The sequence below is a fragment of the Ptiloglossa arizonensis genome, chromosome 2 (assembly GCF_051014685.1).
Source record: "Ptiloglossa arizonensis isolate GNS036 chromosome 2, iyPtiAriz1_principal, whole genome shotgun sequence".
Taxonomy (NCBI): Eukaryota; Metazoa; Arthropoda; class Insecta; order Hymenoptera; family Colletidae; genus Ptiloglossa; species Ptiloglossa arizonensis.
In genome coordinates this window covers 25796246-25812014 of record NC_135049.1, presented here as the reverse complement: position 1 = coordinate 25812014, position 15769 = coordinate 25796246, and the positions used below count along the sequence as shown (strand labels likewise).

The following is a 15769-nucleotide window of genomic DNA, read 5'->3' as shown; positions in this document are numbered from 1 at the left end:
CGACACGGAAGACTAAAAGTCGGAAAGGAACGACGAGAAGAAACAAATAGAACGGGACGAGTAATCGATGCGTACACCCGAAAACCAAAAAGAGAAAACAAAATAAGAGAGAGAGACAACCGAGAGGCGTGCGTCGTCTCTGTTAAACGATAGATAGTTACAAGAATTTCATCACTTTTTTATATATAAAAATATATGCATATATATGTATATGTATGTATATATATATATGTATATGTATATATACATATACATATATAATGATAATAACAACAATAATAATGATACATTATTATCGACGGTTAGACTAACTAATTCGAGTATCATCCTTCGCGGACGTTGGTTCCACGGTGAGCGAATACGGTAATTCCCGTGTTTTTACTGTCCTCGTAGTCCGTGATCTCCTCCGGGAAAGCGTAGATTTTTTCACGGACCGGACGACAACCGAGCGCAGCAGCTTGGTCCTTGACGCGACACTGTTTCGATCCAAGTGGGTGTGTGGGCCCTTTCACCGGATCATCGTCGTCTCTCGTCGCAAATGGGACACGCCGCGGGAGTGAATCGTTTCCATGAATCCGGATAAAAGAAACAAGGGAAGAGTGAAGAGAGGAGGTGGGGGAGGAGGATGATGTCTCTTGGATCGCGATGGAAAAGACGAGGACGGGTGCCGGGACGAGCGATCGGAACACCGAGGGACCGATGCACGATTGAAGTAATGGCACGAGTTCCTCCGCGGTGGTCTCTCCTCGTCGTCGAAAGTTCAATGAAAATCACGAGGAAGAAGAACGATACGGTCTCGTGACGATTCATCGGAGCTCGGAACATTCCGGAGGCGATTCGCGGAGCTCCGTTAAGTAGCTAATCGATTTAGAGAGGAAACGCGCAGCGCGTATGTTCGAAAATCGCGGTTAACGATATCGTGCCATGAATGTTTCTCCGTACGTTTATGTATCGCTGTGGTTGTATCGGTACATCGTTATGGTTTTCTTCTTCTTCTGGTTCTTATCTTTGTTTCGCGGGGGAACCGTGCCCAGAAATTCACGCAACGCGAATCGACCAATGCCACGCGAGCGATCCGTAACGACGTTCGCACGATTTCTACGCGAGACTATTATTCGTTCACGTTCTCTTTGATTATGTTTTCTTTTCTGTTTGTCCGTGCATACGCGCACACAAGGCGTCTGCGATCGCCACGGAAAACTCGTACGCTGATACACACCGCATTTTGTCGATTAAACGATGCGCGACGCGACAACTTGGAAAAAGTTCTCTCAGAAAAAATCTCAGTAAGAGATTTGACGTTGACTCGAGTCCTCTCGGACGTGACCGTGGATCTTCGGTATTTTTCGTACGGTTTATGTTCAAAGTTTCCCTACGTGTATTTTTCTTCGAGTAACGACACTCGTAGAAAATGTCGCAGAACTGTATCGGTCTGCTCGCTGAAACAATTTGTCGAGACGCTAAACGTTAAAGCTTCTATTCGTTAGCAACGTCTGTCCTTGTCAAACTTTCGTTGTCTTGTTTCTTTTAAACGGTATCGTTCGATCGGCACAATCCCACGGGAATATTTTCCAAGTTGTCGACTTGTGCGCGCAGACAGGCTCGAGAAATCGGTCGCGAAATTTCTAGGGAACGCGCACAAACGAGAAACGACGCTTCGATGTTTAAACGATGAACGATCGTCCGTTCCGGCGCGTCGGAGCGATCATTTTTGTTTATTTCTTTTGGACCATCGGAGGGAAAGAAACGTTGAAACTTTCGCTTGGAATAATTTGCATGCTCGACGAGCGAAGATTCGATTTTTGTCCACCGATACGGTGTACGCGAGAAAAAAAAAGAAAGAAAAAGAAGGAAGGATTAAATTCAACGTTGAATTCGATCGATCGTTCGACGATCTCATTCGCGGGAAATATTGAACTCGGAGACGACCGAATAATAACGTCGACGGGCCAACACACCGTTTACAACGTAACGTTTTTGCATAATAATCGCTCTCGTACGTACATCTTTTGTAGACACTCAACGACGAGTACACTTTGTATAACGATTACGTTCGAGACCGTGAGCGAGAGAACGACGGTTCGACTTCGGTTTTTGAACATTTACGACCGTTTGGTGAAGCAAACAGAGAGATTCGCGAGAGAATACTATTAAAGAGACGGAGAATTGTACACGGTGTTCGATCAGATGAAATATCGTTTCAATTCCGAGCAAGTTTGTGCGCGAACGTACGATGGTTTTCGATTCGATACGGTATTCGCAAATTGGTTGCTTCGCGCATCGAGAGCGACGCGTTTCATCGAGAATCTTTCAAATATTTTTTCTTCTTCGTACATCACCCGAAACGTTGCACCAGAGGAACAACGGTTCTCTCGAGCTACAGATTTCATTCGTAAATACATCTCGTCGAAGGAGTGAAACATTTACACAACGCGTCGCGAATCGTACGCACAGCGCAGCGTGACTTTGATTTCTCCCGCCATGCACGATCGAATTTGCAATCATGCTGACGATTCCGTAAAATCATCGTCGCACAAGGATCACGACGAGTCCGTGTTTTGTGCATATGAATTTCAATTTGTAACGGCGTTTATGATTTCGCATCGGAACTTCAAACACACCTACGACAGTTTTAATTGCGATTTTCGGATCGGATCCCTTTCAACGGTAACGATCGAGATCTCCTCGTTCTAAAAATGTTCTCCCTCGGCGTTTCAGGAATCGTTGGTATCCTCCCTTAAACGGAGATTTTCCCGTCCTGTGGATGTTAGTTTCAATTCCGACCGAAACGTTGAACCGCGGACACGAAACGTTTTTAAAATGCGATCGGACATTACGTCGTTAACATATCTCTGGGAAGCATTTAATATTGCATTACGCATCTCGATGCATCGTTTCTGGAATATTTCGTTGAACCTTGCGCACGCGGCAACGCGAGAACACCAACGCACGATGACAATCCTTAAAAAAAAAAAAAAAAAAGAAAAAAAAAACAAATAAACGAAACGAAAGAAAAAAAAACCAGAAAAAAGAACAAAAAAAAAAAGAAGGCACACACGTAACGATCGTAGTACAAAGACGAGCAACGTTTCACGGGGACCGTGAGAAGCTCGTTGCACTTGACCGGAAGAGAAGTGCACGAGCCGCTTGCATTATCTTTGCACAATAAAGGCGGACCGACGCGCGAAGGCTCGTCTAAAAATAGGGATCAAGAGTACGCGAAGAATCAACGAGGACGACGTTATTTTTCACGGACTAGAATAAAATGAAGACTGACAAGCGCTCGAACGATGGGTGTTCGAAATTTTCGCAAGACGTGTTCCCGACCGACGTGGTTTTTCCGTTCGTTTCCTCCCGACGTGATTGCAAATTCGACGTATGTTGCGCGTTTACGCAAGACCCATCTCGCACATACACCGTTGTTCCGTTCCGTCTTGAACGCTGTTCGATCTCGATCGGTCCCGCGGCCCACACGGCCCCCTTCTTCCCACCGCGAAGTCGCCGTCACACTTCTGGATCGCGAACAGAATTTCAGAACTTCCCCGTGGTAGGGCGAAGAGACAGAAGAATTCAGAGCGGCGAGCTTCCCGAACACTTTTTCAGCGAGTTCGATGAAGAAACTCTTTAATACTAAAAAGCGTAGGCGTTAAGGTAATTTCTCTGTAATGTAACGTGTAAGGGCTGTCATGCATCACATAATTAATTAACCGCGGCAGAAGTAACGGCAAACCAACACTATTACGATACGATAATAAGCAAAGATAAGCCCAAAGAGACGTATACAAGTGGCTGGGACACGTCTCGGTCGACGATCGCGGTGTATCGAGATCCTCTCGTTGCAACCATCGCTGACTTCGAATCGATTCGATCGCTCCCGAACGGATTCTTCACTCGTGTACGCGTTTTCCGATCGTCGATCGGGACTATCTCGACACCCGGTATATTAGTCCAGAAAATAACTTACAATTAGGGAGCAACCGAATGCGTGCATGTGTGAAAGGGAAACCGCTGTACGAAGAATTCTGCGACTGAGTGTGCACGTTCGATTAATGTTTGGTCGCGTGGGAGACAGAGCGAGTGAACGAGAGAAAGAGAGGGAGAGTGAACATTTATAAATCTATTATTGTAATAATTATAGAGACAGTGGAGTATAATGTATCTGTACGTTTCTTTACTTCCTGCGGTGAGCCAGAGAGCAGTAAAAACGTAGTTCTTAAGGGCACGAGAAAAGAAAAATATCGTACGACGTGTATTACCGTGTTAAACGTCGGAAAGGGAAATGGTCGAATTGAAACGAGGAAAAAGAATAGAAAAAGGGGGGGGAAAAAAAAATGAAAAAAAGAAAAAAAAAAAAGCAGAGAGAAGGAGCAAAAACGACCGCCGATAAGGAGGAAATAAACGCGGAGGGAAATGGTGTGACGCGAGATGCGACGGAAAAAAATTTCGTTCCAATATCATCCTATATAAACGTATAAAGTATCATGAGCTTTTTGCCAAGCTTTTACGAGGACGCGGACGATTCGAGTAGAATTCACATCCGGTGTCCTCGAGAACGACGAAAAACGTAAGAACGTCGGAGACTATTGTTTCGTTTGCAAGCAACCGATCGTCATTACACATAATTACGGATTAATTATTCTTACTATTAATTACAGTTCACCAGATCACCGTCATCATCGTTATTATTATTATATAATTGATGTGAGTGTGGACAAAAAGAAAAAAATAAAGTGTACGTAGTAGAAGTACATAGTACTCCATCTACTTTGCCATCTGTCGTTTGGATTCATTCTTCCACGAACGATTCCGTTTCTTCTTTCGATTGCGTCGATTATGATTCCACTCTGCTACGTTCGACGATTCGAGCGAGATTTCGAAACGCGTACGTTTCGCGAGGAACGAACACATCTTTCGAGGTCGGACAACTTTGACTCGTTGGATTGGAATTTTTTCCGAGTGCGATCTTTTTTTCATTCACAATCTCGACGCACGGAATATTGGAACGTAAACGATTTTATTTCGATACACGGAAGAAAAATACATTGTTCGGTGCAACTTAACTTATACAACCTACGATAATTACTCGCACGATATGTTTTTTACAACATACAAAATAGCAATAATTTTTTTTTTTTTTTATACTCCTTTTTCCCATTAATATCAAAGGACACCGGTTCGGTTTCTATGTTCAACGTTTCTCGGGCACTTCCCGCCATATTTTCAAACTTTCTTCAGTTCTCTTGAACGATCTTCATCTCCAAACTTTTCCTCGTCTCTCCGAAATCTTTGTCCACAATTCCGTTTTCCTGGTTACCATTATCGATTAAAGGTGCTTCCCTCGTTTCTCCTACTTTTGCATCCCCGTCCTCTGAAACTTCTCTGACTTTTTCAGTTTTTCTCTCCAATTCGTCCTTATCGTTGACGCACTGCACGGGATCGACAACATCCTCGACATCCTGTGCAGAATCCTCCTGCATCAGATTCTTGAAGAATTTCTTACTCTCGTCGAGTTGCTGAAAGCGATAAAGAACGTTACGATCTTCGATAAAATTGGTAAGCGTAATCAACGAATAACGTGCAACACCTTAACACATTGACGACTTTCGATCCAACCCTCCAATTGTGTTTTCCTTCAAAAATGTTTAACTCGAGAATCTTATAGACATTACCACTACATACTTTTATTATTAAATAAAACTACACAAATATCAATTTTACTCATTGGTATAGCTCGTGGTACATATTGGAGGGAGTATCCAAAACCATACATTACAGAATAATTAAAAACTAGAAGATTGTACGAACTGAGAATTGCTATTACAACTTGTAAATTTGTTAACAAATTGAACATTGTTTCCAAAGATCGAACCTATCGATTTCAAAACAGCTTTCTAGATCGATCGACGTTTGTAGACCAATAAGACACACGAAGTGAACTGTCATCATAGGAAACTATAAGGTATTCATAGATACCACAACCATACAATTGTACAATAACTATAAGGTATTCGTAGGAAACGTAGGTACCGCAATGAACATACTCCGTTAACTTTAGTTACAGTTCGAACGACTAAAGTGACGCGTATACGGTGAAGGTGTCAAAACGAAATAAAATAAATAAATTTCAATGACTAACTCTTTGCTTGTTGCAGGCGGTGGGACACGGTTCTCGAAGGAGTGATTTTCCAGCAGCCATGGCACTCCTGGAGATTCTCATCAACTTTTCGGCCGATTGTTTCGCTCTCGCCATTTGTTCCTCGTTTTTCGGTGCACTTATGCACTTTAATATCCTGTCTTTTAACGCAGCGTCCATTACAGGCTCTTCAGGGCCGACAGGTGGTTCTTCAGGTTCTTCGATGTCGTCCACGTTTGTTGGATTCTTCGAAATCACCTCGATCAATGGCTTTGTTTGTTTCTTCTTCGACTGTTTGGTTTCCCTGGGCGATAGAGTGTCGCGTTTCTTTCCCTCGGGTTCTGTACGCTCGCCCTTCATGAAGTCTGGTTCGATCAGGAGCTTCCTTTCGCTCCTCATCCGTTCCAATTGCTGACAAAACTCTTCGTAGAGGTTCACACCGTTCTCCAGGCACGCCGGATCTTGTTTCTCGTCAGTTCCGGACTGTTTCAGGAGTTGCGCGAGCGACTGAACATCTGAAATTTAAATCATCGTCGATGGCTTACCGAAAGTTTTACATTTCGAAAGAGAATTTTTTTTTTTGACACACCTTTTCCAGTATTTTACGTTATATTTACCATTGACGTTTCCTAAGGATTCTTCTCCGTGACATTGTTCATCGGATGAAACGACTTTCCCGGAGTTTTCGGAAATTCTGAGAGAGGAAAATTCCGAGGAGATCAAACCGACCGCTGTAAAATCGTAAATATCGTTCCCTCGATGATTGTTGGATTTCCAATTCCCCTCCGGGTCTTTGTTCGTTATCAAGCTCTCTATACATCGATCGATCAACGGCGATTCCTTTTTCATGAACTTCCTCGCCTGTTTCATCAAGTGACGTTTACACCTTTCGGTCGCGTCCCCGCCATTTTTTCGTTCGCTGGTCCCTGCATTCGAAACGATCTCTTCGATCAGATGCGTCTTTTTGTTCGCCACGTGCAAGTATTCGCAATCGTGAGCTCTTTTGCACGATTTCGAGCTGTGATTCGACTTGTCCACGTGCAACGGGCTCGTCGATTCGTTCGAAGCCTGAATATCGTATTCGTCCGAAAATTCGTTTTCTTCCGGCGAACTTACGATTCTGTCCGTAATCTCTAACTTCGGATCGTAACGTTCTCCTTCCTCGTCGATTTTCGTCGATCTCTCGCAAAGATCGATCACAGTTTTCACGGATTCGTTGTCCGATTCGTCGTCGTCGGTCGAGTTCACGTTGGAGCTGGTTTTCGCAATTTGAACGTTTTTGGACGCGACTCGATCGTTCTCCGATTTTATACTCGGCGCGTTCGCGCGAATCGTGTCGACAGAAACGCAACGTCTCGCACTATCGTTCTCTCGTGCAGTTTCCTCGACGGTCTCGTCCGTTTCCTCAATGGCCAACAATTCGTGAGAACTGGACGGTTTCAACGTTCTCTCGAACTTTGCGTTTCTCGAAGGATTCTTGTAGTCCAGCTCGTTGAACAGAGAATGAAACACACCGGTAGCCACGTTCTCCTTTTCTGTTTCTTCGGGGTACAGCGCGGAATTATTTTCATCCTCTTGGTAAGTGTTCGTATCGTGCAACAAAGGCTCGGGACACGTCTTCAAATTCAACAAGTCGTAGACACCCTGCGAGAACGAAACTTTACTCTCCTCCTTCTCTTCCTTATCCTGCGTAACGTTTTCCGGAACATCCACGGAGATGTCGATCTCTTTGTCATCGTACGTTTCCTCGATATCTATCGCGACCTCGTCGACCGTGGTCTCTCGCGCTTCTTCTTCCCTTCTTTTCATAATTTCGATCACCTTCAATTTTCGATCTTTTTTGATCCACCATTTAAAATCGTCCTCTACTCTCGTCGACAACGTGGATCGTTTCTCTGCCGATTTGTCGTTATCGTCGGGTCCGTGTTCGTGATTCTCGGACGTTTTCTCGCCCCAGAAGCCTTTGACCTCGCCGTTCTTGAAGCAGATTTTATTATCCTCGACGAACTTGTCCACGTCGGCGCAGAACTCTTTCATGTCCCTACGAATGCTGCTCAATTGACTGTTCAAAGGATGTGTGTCGTCCCTTCTTCGATAATCGTCCAAAATGTCCTTGCACCGGCCTCGATTTTCCTTTCGGTCCGTAACGTTCATCGTTTCCTTCTTTTTAACGGTGTCCTCGGTGGCCGAAATGTCGCAGCAAACGGCGGAATTTTTGTAAAGATTCGTTCGTTCGTTCGCTGAAAGGAAAAAATAATATCAGCGGAGGGAACACCGGGCCGATTACCGAATAAAAACGCAACGAGTGCCGTTTCTGTATCGTCCGAAATATTTCGTGCGCCGCGACGAAGTTTTTCTCGTCGTGGTAATTGTATTCGGAATTGCTACGTAATTTACAATGGTCGTTCTTCTTCTGGTCGGTCGTGCAAGATCCAGGCGTAATTTCGGCCTCGTTGGCCGTTCCCAGGACAAGTTTGTCGTAATGGGCCAGTTCTCTTCCCAGAGCGTAACCACCTGGTGGATCGTCGATGGTTCTTCGGTCGTCGAAAATTTTCTTTCCCTGCCTCCTTCGATCAGCGTCGCCTGTCACATATTCATTCGTCTCCGTTATTTCTTCTACCAACTTCGCTGGTGTCTTCGATACCTTGGAAAAAGAAACGAGACTCAGGAACGATCGAGCGCGACTCGGTGACGTTAGAAATTGCATCGTTGCACAAACTGTACACAGCGGACGACACGCTCGGCAATAGAACGAACAATATCAACGGATGTTGGTACTTACTGAACAGGTGGAGTTCTAAACACGAGTCATAAAGTTCTAAACACAGTGGACAATACAGTCGGCAATAGAATAAACAATATCAGCGGATGCTGTTACTTTCTGAACAAGTGGAGCTCTAAACACAAATTCTAAAGTTCTGAACAAGTAAAGTTCTAAACACGAGTTCTAAAGTTCTAAACACAGTGGACGACACTGTCGGCAATAGAATAAACAATATCAACGGATACTATTACTTACTGAACAAGTAAAGTTCTAAATATGACTTCTAAAGTTCTAAACACAGTGGACAACACAGTCGGCAATAGAACAAACAATATCAACGAATGCTGTTCTTTTCAGAACAAATGGAGTTCTAAACATGACTTCTAAAGTTCTAAACACAGTGGACACACAATCGGCAATAGAACAAACAATATCAACGGATGCTGTTGCTTTCTAAACAAAGTTGACGATTCGAATAAAAATACAGGCCACGATGATCACTCTGAACATACGATTCGCACGATCGTTTCACGATGTTAAATAAAACAGAGGAAGCGTTCCTAAATGTTTCCAGTCGAGTTTAAAAAGTTGAAAAATTTCGAGACAGTTGTAACGAAACTATTCGAAACCTCGAGTACAAACATCGATGGTTATAGATCCTGCTCGAGGGTAAACAATCGTGAAAATTAAGTCGTGAACGTAGAACGTTTATGGAACAGATCGTCGTCAGTTCGTATGCAACGAAACGTGGAAAAATTGTATTGGATAGTTTCGAGAGAAGCAATAGGAACACGATGGCGAGTGTTTCGCAGAGGTAGCGCAAGAGCACGATGTACCTTAATGATTTTTCGTTTCTCGAAATCGATGGTCCTTTGGTATCGTTTCGCGAGCGTTCAACGAGAGAGAAAAAGCAACTTGCTTTTTTTCACGAGCAAATGTTCAATATTTTCAACGAGCAAATTTGGAGCGTTGACGAGTCGATCGAGTACCACCACGTCGTCCAGAGTGCGAGGGTGTCCACGGGGTTCTTTTACGATCGAAACGCGTAACGTGGCATTTAGGGACGTTCGATGGAAGGAACGAAATTTTTCAAGGTTCACGGTTACGGTTTTACAGGTCGAAACCGACGAGTTTACGATCGCGCCGGCTAGCTCGGCGTTGTTTAAAAAAAACGGTGAACACGGTCCCGGCTCGAAAGTGTCGAGCGATCTAATTCGATGTTGCAACAAAGACGAAATATACCTTTGTGGTCCGGGGCAACAAAAGCTCGGGAGCGATCTCGCCGTAGGCTTTCCTTTCTTCCTCCGCCATTGGCCTCCTTCCGTCACTTTTCTCGGCTCCTTTTTGCCCCGTTCCATCGTTCTCCACCTCTTCGTCCGATGACGAGGACGCGGAGGAGCTGGAGGAGGATGAGACGTCCGACTTTTTCTTCTTCTCCAGGTTGAGCTTGAAGGTTCATCAAGCCGGCACGAGGGGTTTCACGTGGTGAATGATCAAATAGTCGATGGGGCCGATGGGTGATATTATTCGAAGCACGAATTCTGTACCAGACCTTGACAAAACTAGTTCTTACCAGTTCGTTGCTCGTCCACACAAGCTTGGCTACTTCTTCGTCCTCCTTCGTCTTCTTCTTATCCTCCGCCTCCTTTTCGGACGTCCCGACCGGTTTGTACAGCTTCCTTTTGTTTATCAGGGCTTTCGAGGGCGGACGCAAGTCCACGGGTAAACAGAGATAGACCGAACGGATGATAGATTAGCTCGATTTATCGTTTCCCTAGGACTATCCGCGATCTACGGACCGATTACGAAACAAGCGTGGCCAAATTTACCGGCACGACGTCCGTCTCGAATCGAAGAAAAAACTCCAATGAACACGGGCCCGCGAACTTCTGAAGACGAACTTGCTTCAAGTTCCACCGTGCACCTTCGATCGAAATAATCCCCGAAGGGGGCGTTTCGACGAATAAAAAAAAAAAGAAAGCTTCCGTTGCCCGAACGGGGGGACAGTCGTTTGCAATTTGTTGCAAAATCTTCGACCAAAGAGAAGAACAAACGTACGCGATCGGTGCACGACGTAACTTTCGCAGAAGATGGGTGAACGAATAATCGTCCGATTTACGTTTCTTGAATTTTTATTCGCAGGATCGCGCGCGTCGAACGCTCCGAATATTACGAGACGACGAGATTCGTTCGATCCTTTGCTCGATCGAGACGATTCGAAACACGATCGATTCGTTTCAAAGATAAAAGCGTTGCAAAGCGAGACTCGTTGAAACTATTTTCTCAGATTCGAGGCGCAGAGTACGGCTGCAACATTTTGCGCAACTTGTTTAGAAACATCCTGTACACTACGGAGGGTGAAGATAGAGGATCGTCGAAACTTTCGATTTTTACTCACCTTGCACGCTATCGTTGATTTTCTTCTGCTCCGCCTGGATCCAACGCCTCCTCTCGGCCGCTTCTTCGTCAGGTCCTCCCCGCATCCTGTCTTGGTGACAATTTTGTTAGCTTCTAACATCAACCGTTTCCGTTTAACGTCGGCATCTTACACTTCGGTAACGATACGAAAATTCTTCGTGGCTCGAGTCGTTCGTTCGCGACGTCTCGGGTAATTAAAGGACGTGAACGTCGTTTCGAGCTCGTTACGTCACGGTGAATATTCACACGGCCGTTAATCGTGAAAACGAACAACGAATTACCAAGCTTCCGCGCAAGCACGGTCCCGCGGGAACACCGGTCTGTCGTCCAAATATTTCAGATTCTCGCACTTCAGGATCATCGTTTTTCGATACAGTTGAATCCTCTTCAGCACCGGGTTCCCCATCAGAGACAGTACCCGCAATCCTTTCATGTCTCCCATGATCTGTAAACTCGAGACGTTTGACTCGTGAGACGGTTCGTCGTGGACGTTGAAGAGAATATAAAACCTTATATCTGTTACTAGGTTTCGTCCGAAATATGCTAATTGGAGTTGTAGGTGCGAGTCTACGTCGGTTGTACGAAAGACAGAGTTCGATCGTGCGCGATTTCGTTATTGGAAATGAAAATTTCCAACTCGTTCGAATCGCGTTCGAATAGTTCGCAAATGGACGGAGTTATTTCTTCGTGAATTTGTATCGTCGTTCGTTTGATATTAACATCGTCGAAAAGGTGAATCGGTGTGGTCGTGGTGTCACGTTGGTTATTTTTAAAATCGCGTTCCCCTATTATTTCGCGTCTGAGCGTTCAACGATCAATAATCGAACGATATTACATCCTCGTCGTTACGAGTCGCTCGCAGCGCTAAAAGCGTGACGCGTCTCGTTACAAAATGTAACGACCGCTTTCGTAAAAGTTTAAATTACATCACTCGCGTCCCGAGTGGGCACCCGAGGCAGCCGTTCAAGTGCCGCCAGAGGCACACGATTATGGAAACATAACGGACTTACATTAACGACTTGGTCGCTCTCTATCCTGTTGTGAGAAATATCCAGTATCGAGAGACTGTCCAGCAATCGGAGATGCTCAATGTCAGCGGTTTCTCGTAGGTAGTTGTGCGACAGGTTTAGAGTATTCAGGAACTTCAGGCTATCTGAAAGCAGAGGCACGTCAAGGTCAAGGTCACCGAGGATACCCGCCGTTGACTCGAATCACCGAGATTCTCGATCCTCTGTATACTGTTGTACGATAGATTCACGGTGTCGAGTTTCGTCAGGTGATCGAGGTTCTCGATTTTCCCGATCAGGTTGTTCTGAAGGTACAGGCACTTCAGCTCGCTCTGATTCTCCAAATTGGCGATCTCCTGGATCCCGTTGTTGTCCAACCATAGACACTTCAGGCCGGTGTACTTCTCGAGGTTCTCGATGAACGAGAAACCTGCAAAACGGAGATTTTTCGTTGAAACGATCAAATGTCACTGTTTTTCCACTCTTTTTTTTTCCAACGATCCCGAAGAATCAGCGAACGTAGTCGTCATCGTTACGAAAACGACGAAGTGGGATATTTTTTCCAGCTGATTTTTCTATCGCGAATTCGAAGCTTCGAATCTCTACGAAGATCCAAAAGCAATCTCGAGAATAAAGTTCCAGACTCACCTTTGTAGTGAAGATACAGCACGTCGTTCAGATGCGGAGTCTGATAGAGTTTGTTCAATTTGCAATGTTTCTTCAGAAAGTTCTCGGTCATTCTACAATCAGACAGCGTTTACTTTACCAAACCTCGCGGTTCTTACATCGCGAAAGTGTCGTTAGACAACCGTTGTTAGACGACAGTGTGTTTCTCATTCTACCTTATGCCGTGTTTGTTCTTGTCGAAATTGTAAACTTTTCCTTTGATGTACGTTCTCTCCGGTTCTTTGTACATCTGCCAGAACAAGGAATCTTCGGTGTCGGTGATGATGTCCTGGACGATGCTACCGATCATTGTTTCCGTCGGTTTCGAAGAAACGGTTTCTCCGGGTTCCAAAGAATCGGTTTCTATCGATTCCGAAGAATCGAATTTTTTCGCTTCTAAAGAATCGAATTTTTCCGCTTCGAAAGAATCGAACTTTTTCGCTTCTAAAGTATCGAATTCTTCGGAATCGAATTTTTTCGCTTCTAAAGTATCGAATTCTTTAGAATCGAATTCTTCAGAATCGAATTTTTTCGCTTCTAAACTATCGAATTCTTTAGAATCGAATTCTTCAGAATCGAATTTTTTCGCTTCTAAAAAATCGAATTCTTTCAGAATCGATTCGTCGATCGTAGTGTCGGACTCTGGTTCATCGTGGCCTATTTGCTCGGAACTCGTGAAATATCGAGCAACGTTGCTTCTCTCCTCGATGTTCTCTGTCGATTGAAACTCCACTTCTTCGTTAGAACCACGTTCCTCGATTTTCTCCGTCTTGGAAACCATCTGCAAACACTCTTGCAACGCTACCGTGCGTCGTTGTTCCGCGTCCGCGAGATCCTTTCGCATCGTTTCGATCTTAAAATTCTCGGTTACCTCGTCCTTCGTTAAAGGCATATCGAACGTATCGATGTCTAGGTTCGTTTCGTCGACGCTCTCGTCTGATTCGTTGCTGCCCTCTTCCACGGAGTTTACGTCGATCGGTGAACTTTCCTCGAAAACTTTCTGCTCCGCGACCAGTTTCTCCACCTCGTTGAACTCCATCGAGAGATCTTTCAACGCCTCGTTCTTTCTGCCCTCTATATTCGCCTTTTCTTCGGCGATCTTCTGCAACGTTTCCCGAAGCTCTTCCTTCGATTTTGGATGGTTCGGCTCTGTAATCTCGGCCAACTTCTCCAGATAATTTCTCGATGTTACTTCCACGGGTTTCGTTGCTTCCCTTTGCTTCGTATCTTTGACTCGATCGTCCCAATTCGGACACACTTCCGCTGTACAGTTTTCCTCTGCTTTTTCCTCTATCTTTTCCTCCGTTATTTCCTCAATTTTTTCCTCGATTCTTTCCTCCGTTGTATCCCGATCTTCTGCACGCTTATCTATCGACGTTAGCTCCGTATCGGTCGCTTCGTCGATCGGTAACTCTGCCACGTTCAATCGCTTAAAAGTTGTTTCGAATTCCTTCATGATATCCCTGTATTCGCGATAGTTCGTGTATATCGAGTCACGATCCAAGTCGAACAACCAGCTAAGGTTATCCTCGTGGTCCGTTTCCGGAATCGGCTCCGTCACGGATTTATCGTTCGATACTCGACACTTGGACAACAATTTGTCCTTTTCTAGCTCCGATTCCATCCTCGTGAAAATGTCCAACGACGAGGCCGCGAGAACTTCGTAGTCCATCGACGATTCCTTGGGTTCCTTCGAGAATAAGGAAAAACACGGTCGAGTTTTCGCAATCGTTCGACAATTTCGTTTCTTTTCGTATTAACTGCCAAAATACGACGGGCAGTTCTTGTCTCGCGTATTGTTTTTAGTGTTCGCGGAACGACGAATAGGTTACGTAAGAAATGAACGAAAATACTCGGAAATTGAGTATCGCGAATCACACGGGACAATGTCGATCTCGTTTCTCTGTATTTACGAGTCGTTGTATTTACAAACGCGAGCGCAAAATTGGAAAACTATTCGATCCGTTCGATGAGTAAGCGCAACGAGCGATTCTAACCAATTTGTTTACCTCTGTTTCAGGCAAGAAGACGTTCGTATCGGAAACATCGAGCCTGGTCTCCGTCGAAAGCATCTTTCCCATCTTAACAAAGAATATTAATGTTTCAAGGATAATTACACGTTACTGAAATAAAATCTTTTGCAAAACCTCGTATTTCGCCATGATCGCCACTCGAAGACACAAGAAGATCGTCGTGGCAACGCGAGTCGTTCGGGTTTCGTTTGATCGATATTTACCGCTCGGTGTACCTTTTACCGAAAGTAAAATTTCTACTCGAAAGTAAATTGTACAATTTAACGGTATCGTTCTCTTTATCCTCCTTCTTGCGGTTCGAGTGCACACTTTGAAGTTTCTGCGATTTACGTGGACCGGAAGTATTCTTTTTCAAACGAACCTGTTGCGGACAATTTCGTTCATGTTCAGGGACGAGGTGTGGATTGAGTTGTACCCGCATCGTTTACAATTTTTCAATTTTTCTCTAAACGATTCCTCGTTGCCACGAAACTCAACATACAGAATACTTGAACCAATCGTTTACGATTTTTCAATCTTTTTCTAAACGTTTCCGCATTGCCACAAAACTCAAAATACAGATTACTCGAACCAATCGTTATCGCTACGAAACTATACGCGTTTTCCCCTATAAAATTCGCAACGAACAACGAAACGGTGAAGAAACGCGAGATTTGCTTGCGTAAGATCGTTTAGAATTTTGTCGTATCTCGATCGGTACGTTTGAAATATTTTCCGATCGCGGTGAAACTCGAAATACCGAGTATCT

At 44.6% G+C, this 15769-nt stretch overlaps 2 protein-coding genes across 2 annotated transcripts; both read right to left on the bottom strand.

The window, feature by feature from the left end:
• Positions 1 to 5088: 5088 nt before the first annotated feature.
• LOC143143073 (uncharacterized) lies at positions 5089 to 11417 on the bottom strand. The gene is made up of 7 exons (XM_076303944.1): positions 11296 to 11417; positions 10471 to 10592; positions 10140 to 10343; positions 8531 to 8777; positions 6751 to 8373; positions 6137 to 6648; positions 5089 to 5513 (listed from the first exon to the last, which is right to left on the bottom strand). Exons 1-7 carry the CDS (start codon positions 11378 to 11380, stop codon positions 5232 to 5234), a joined length of 3075 nt encoding a protein of 1024 aa, XP_076160059.1. The 5' UTR covers positions 11381 to 11417; the 3' UTR covers positions 5089 to 5231.
• A 175-nt stretch (positions 11418 to 11592) lies between these two features.
• On the bottom strand, positions 11593 to 15442 carry LOC143154874 (uncharacterized). The gene is made up of 10 exons (XM_076326895.1): positions 15437 to 15442; positions 15225 to 15382; positions 15113 to 15158; positions 14998 to 15069; positions 13736 to 14678; positions 13165 to 13501; positions 12971 to 13062; positions 12531 to 12752; positions 12247 to 12468; positions 11593 to 11882 (listed from the first exon to the last, which is right to left on the bottom strand). Exons 1-10 carry the CDS (start codon positions 15440 to 15442, stop codon positions 11593 to 11595), a joined length of 2388 nt encoding a protein of 795 aa, XP_076183010.1.
• Positions 15443 to 15769: the final 327 nt, after the last annotated feature.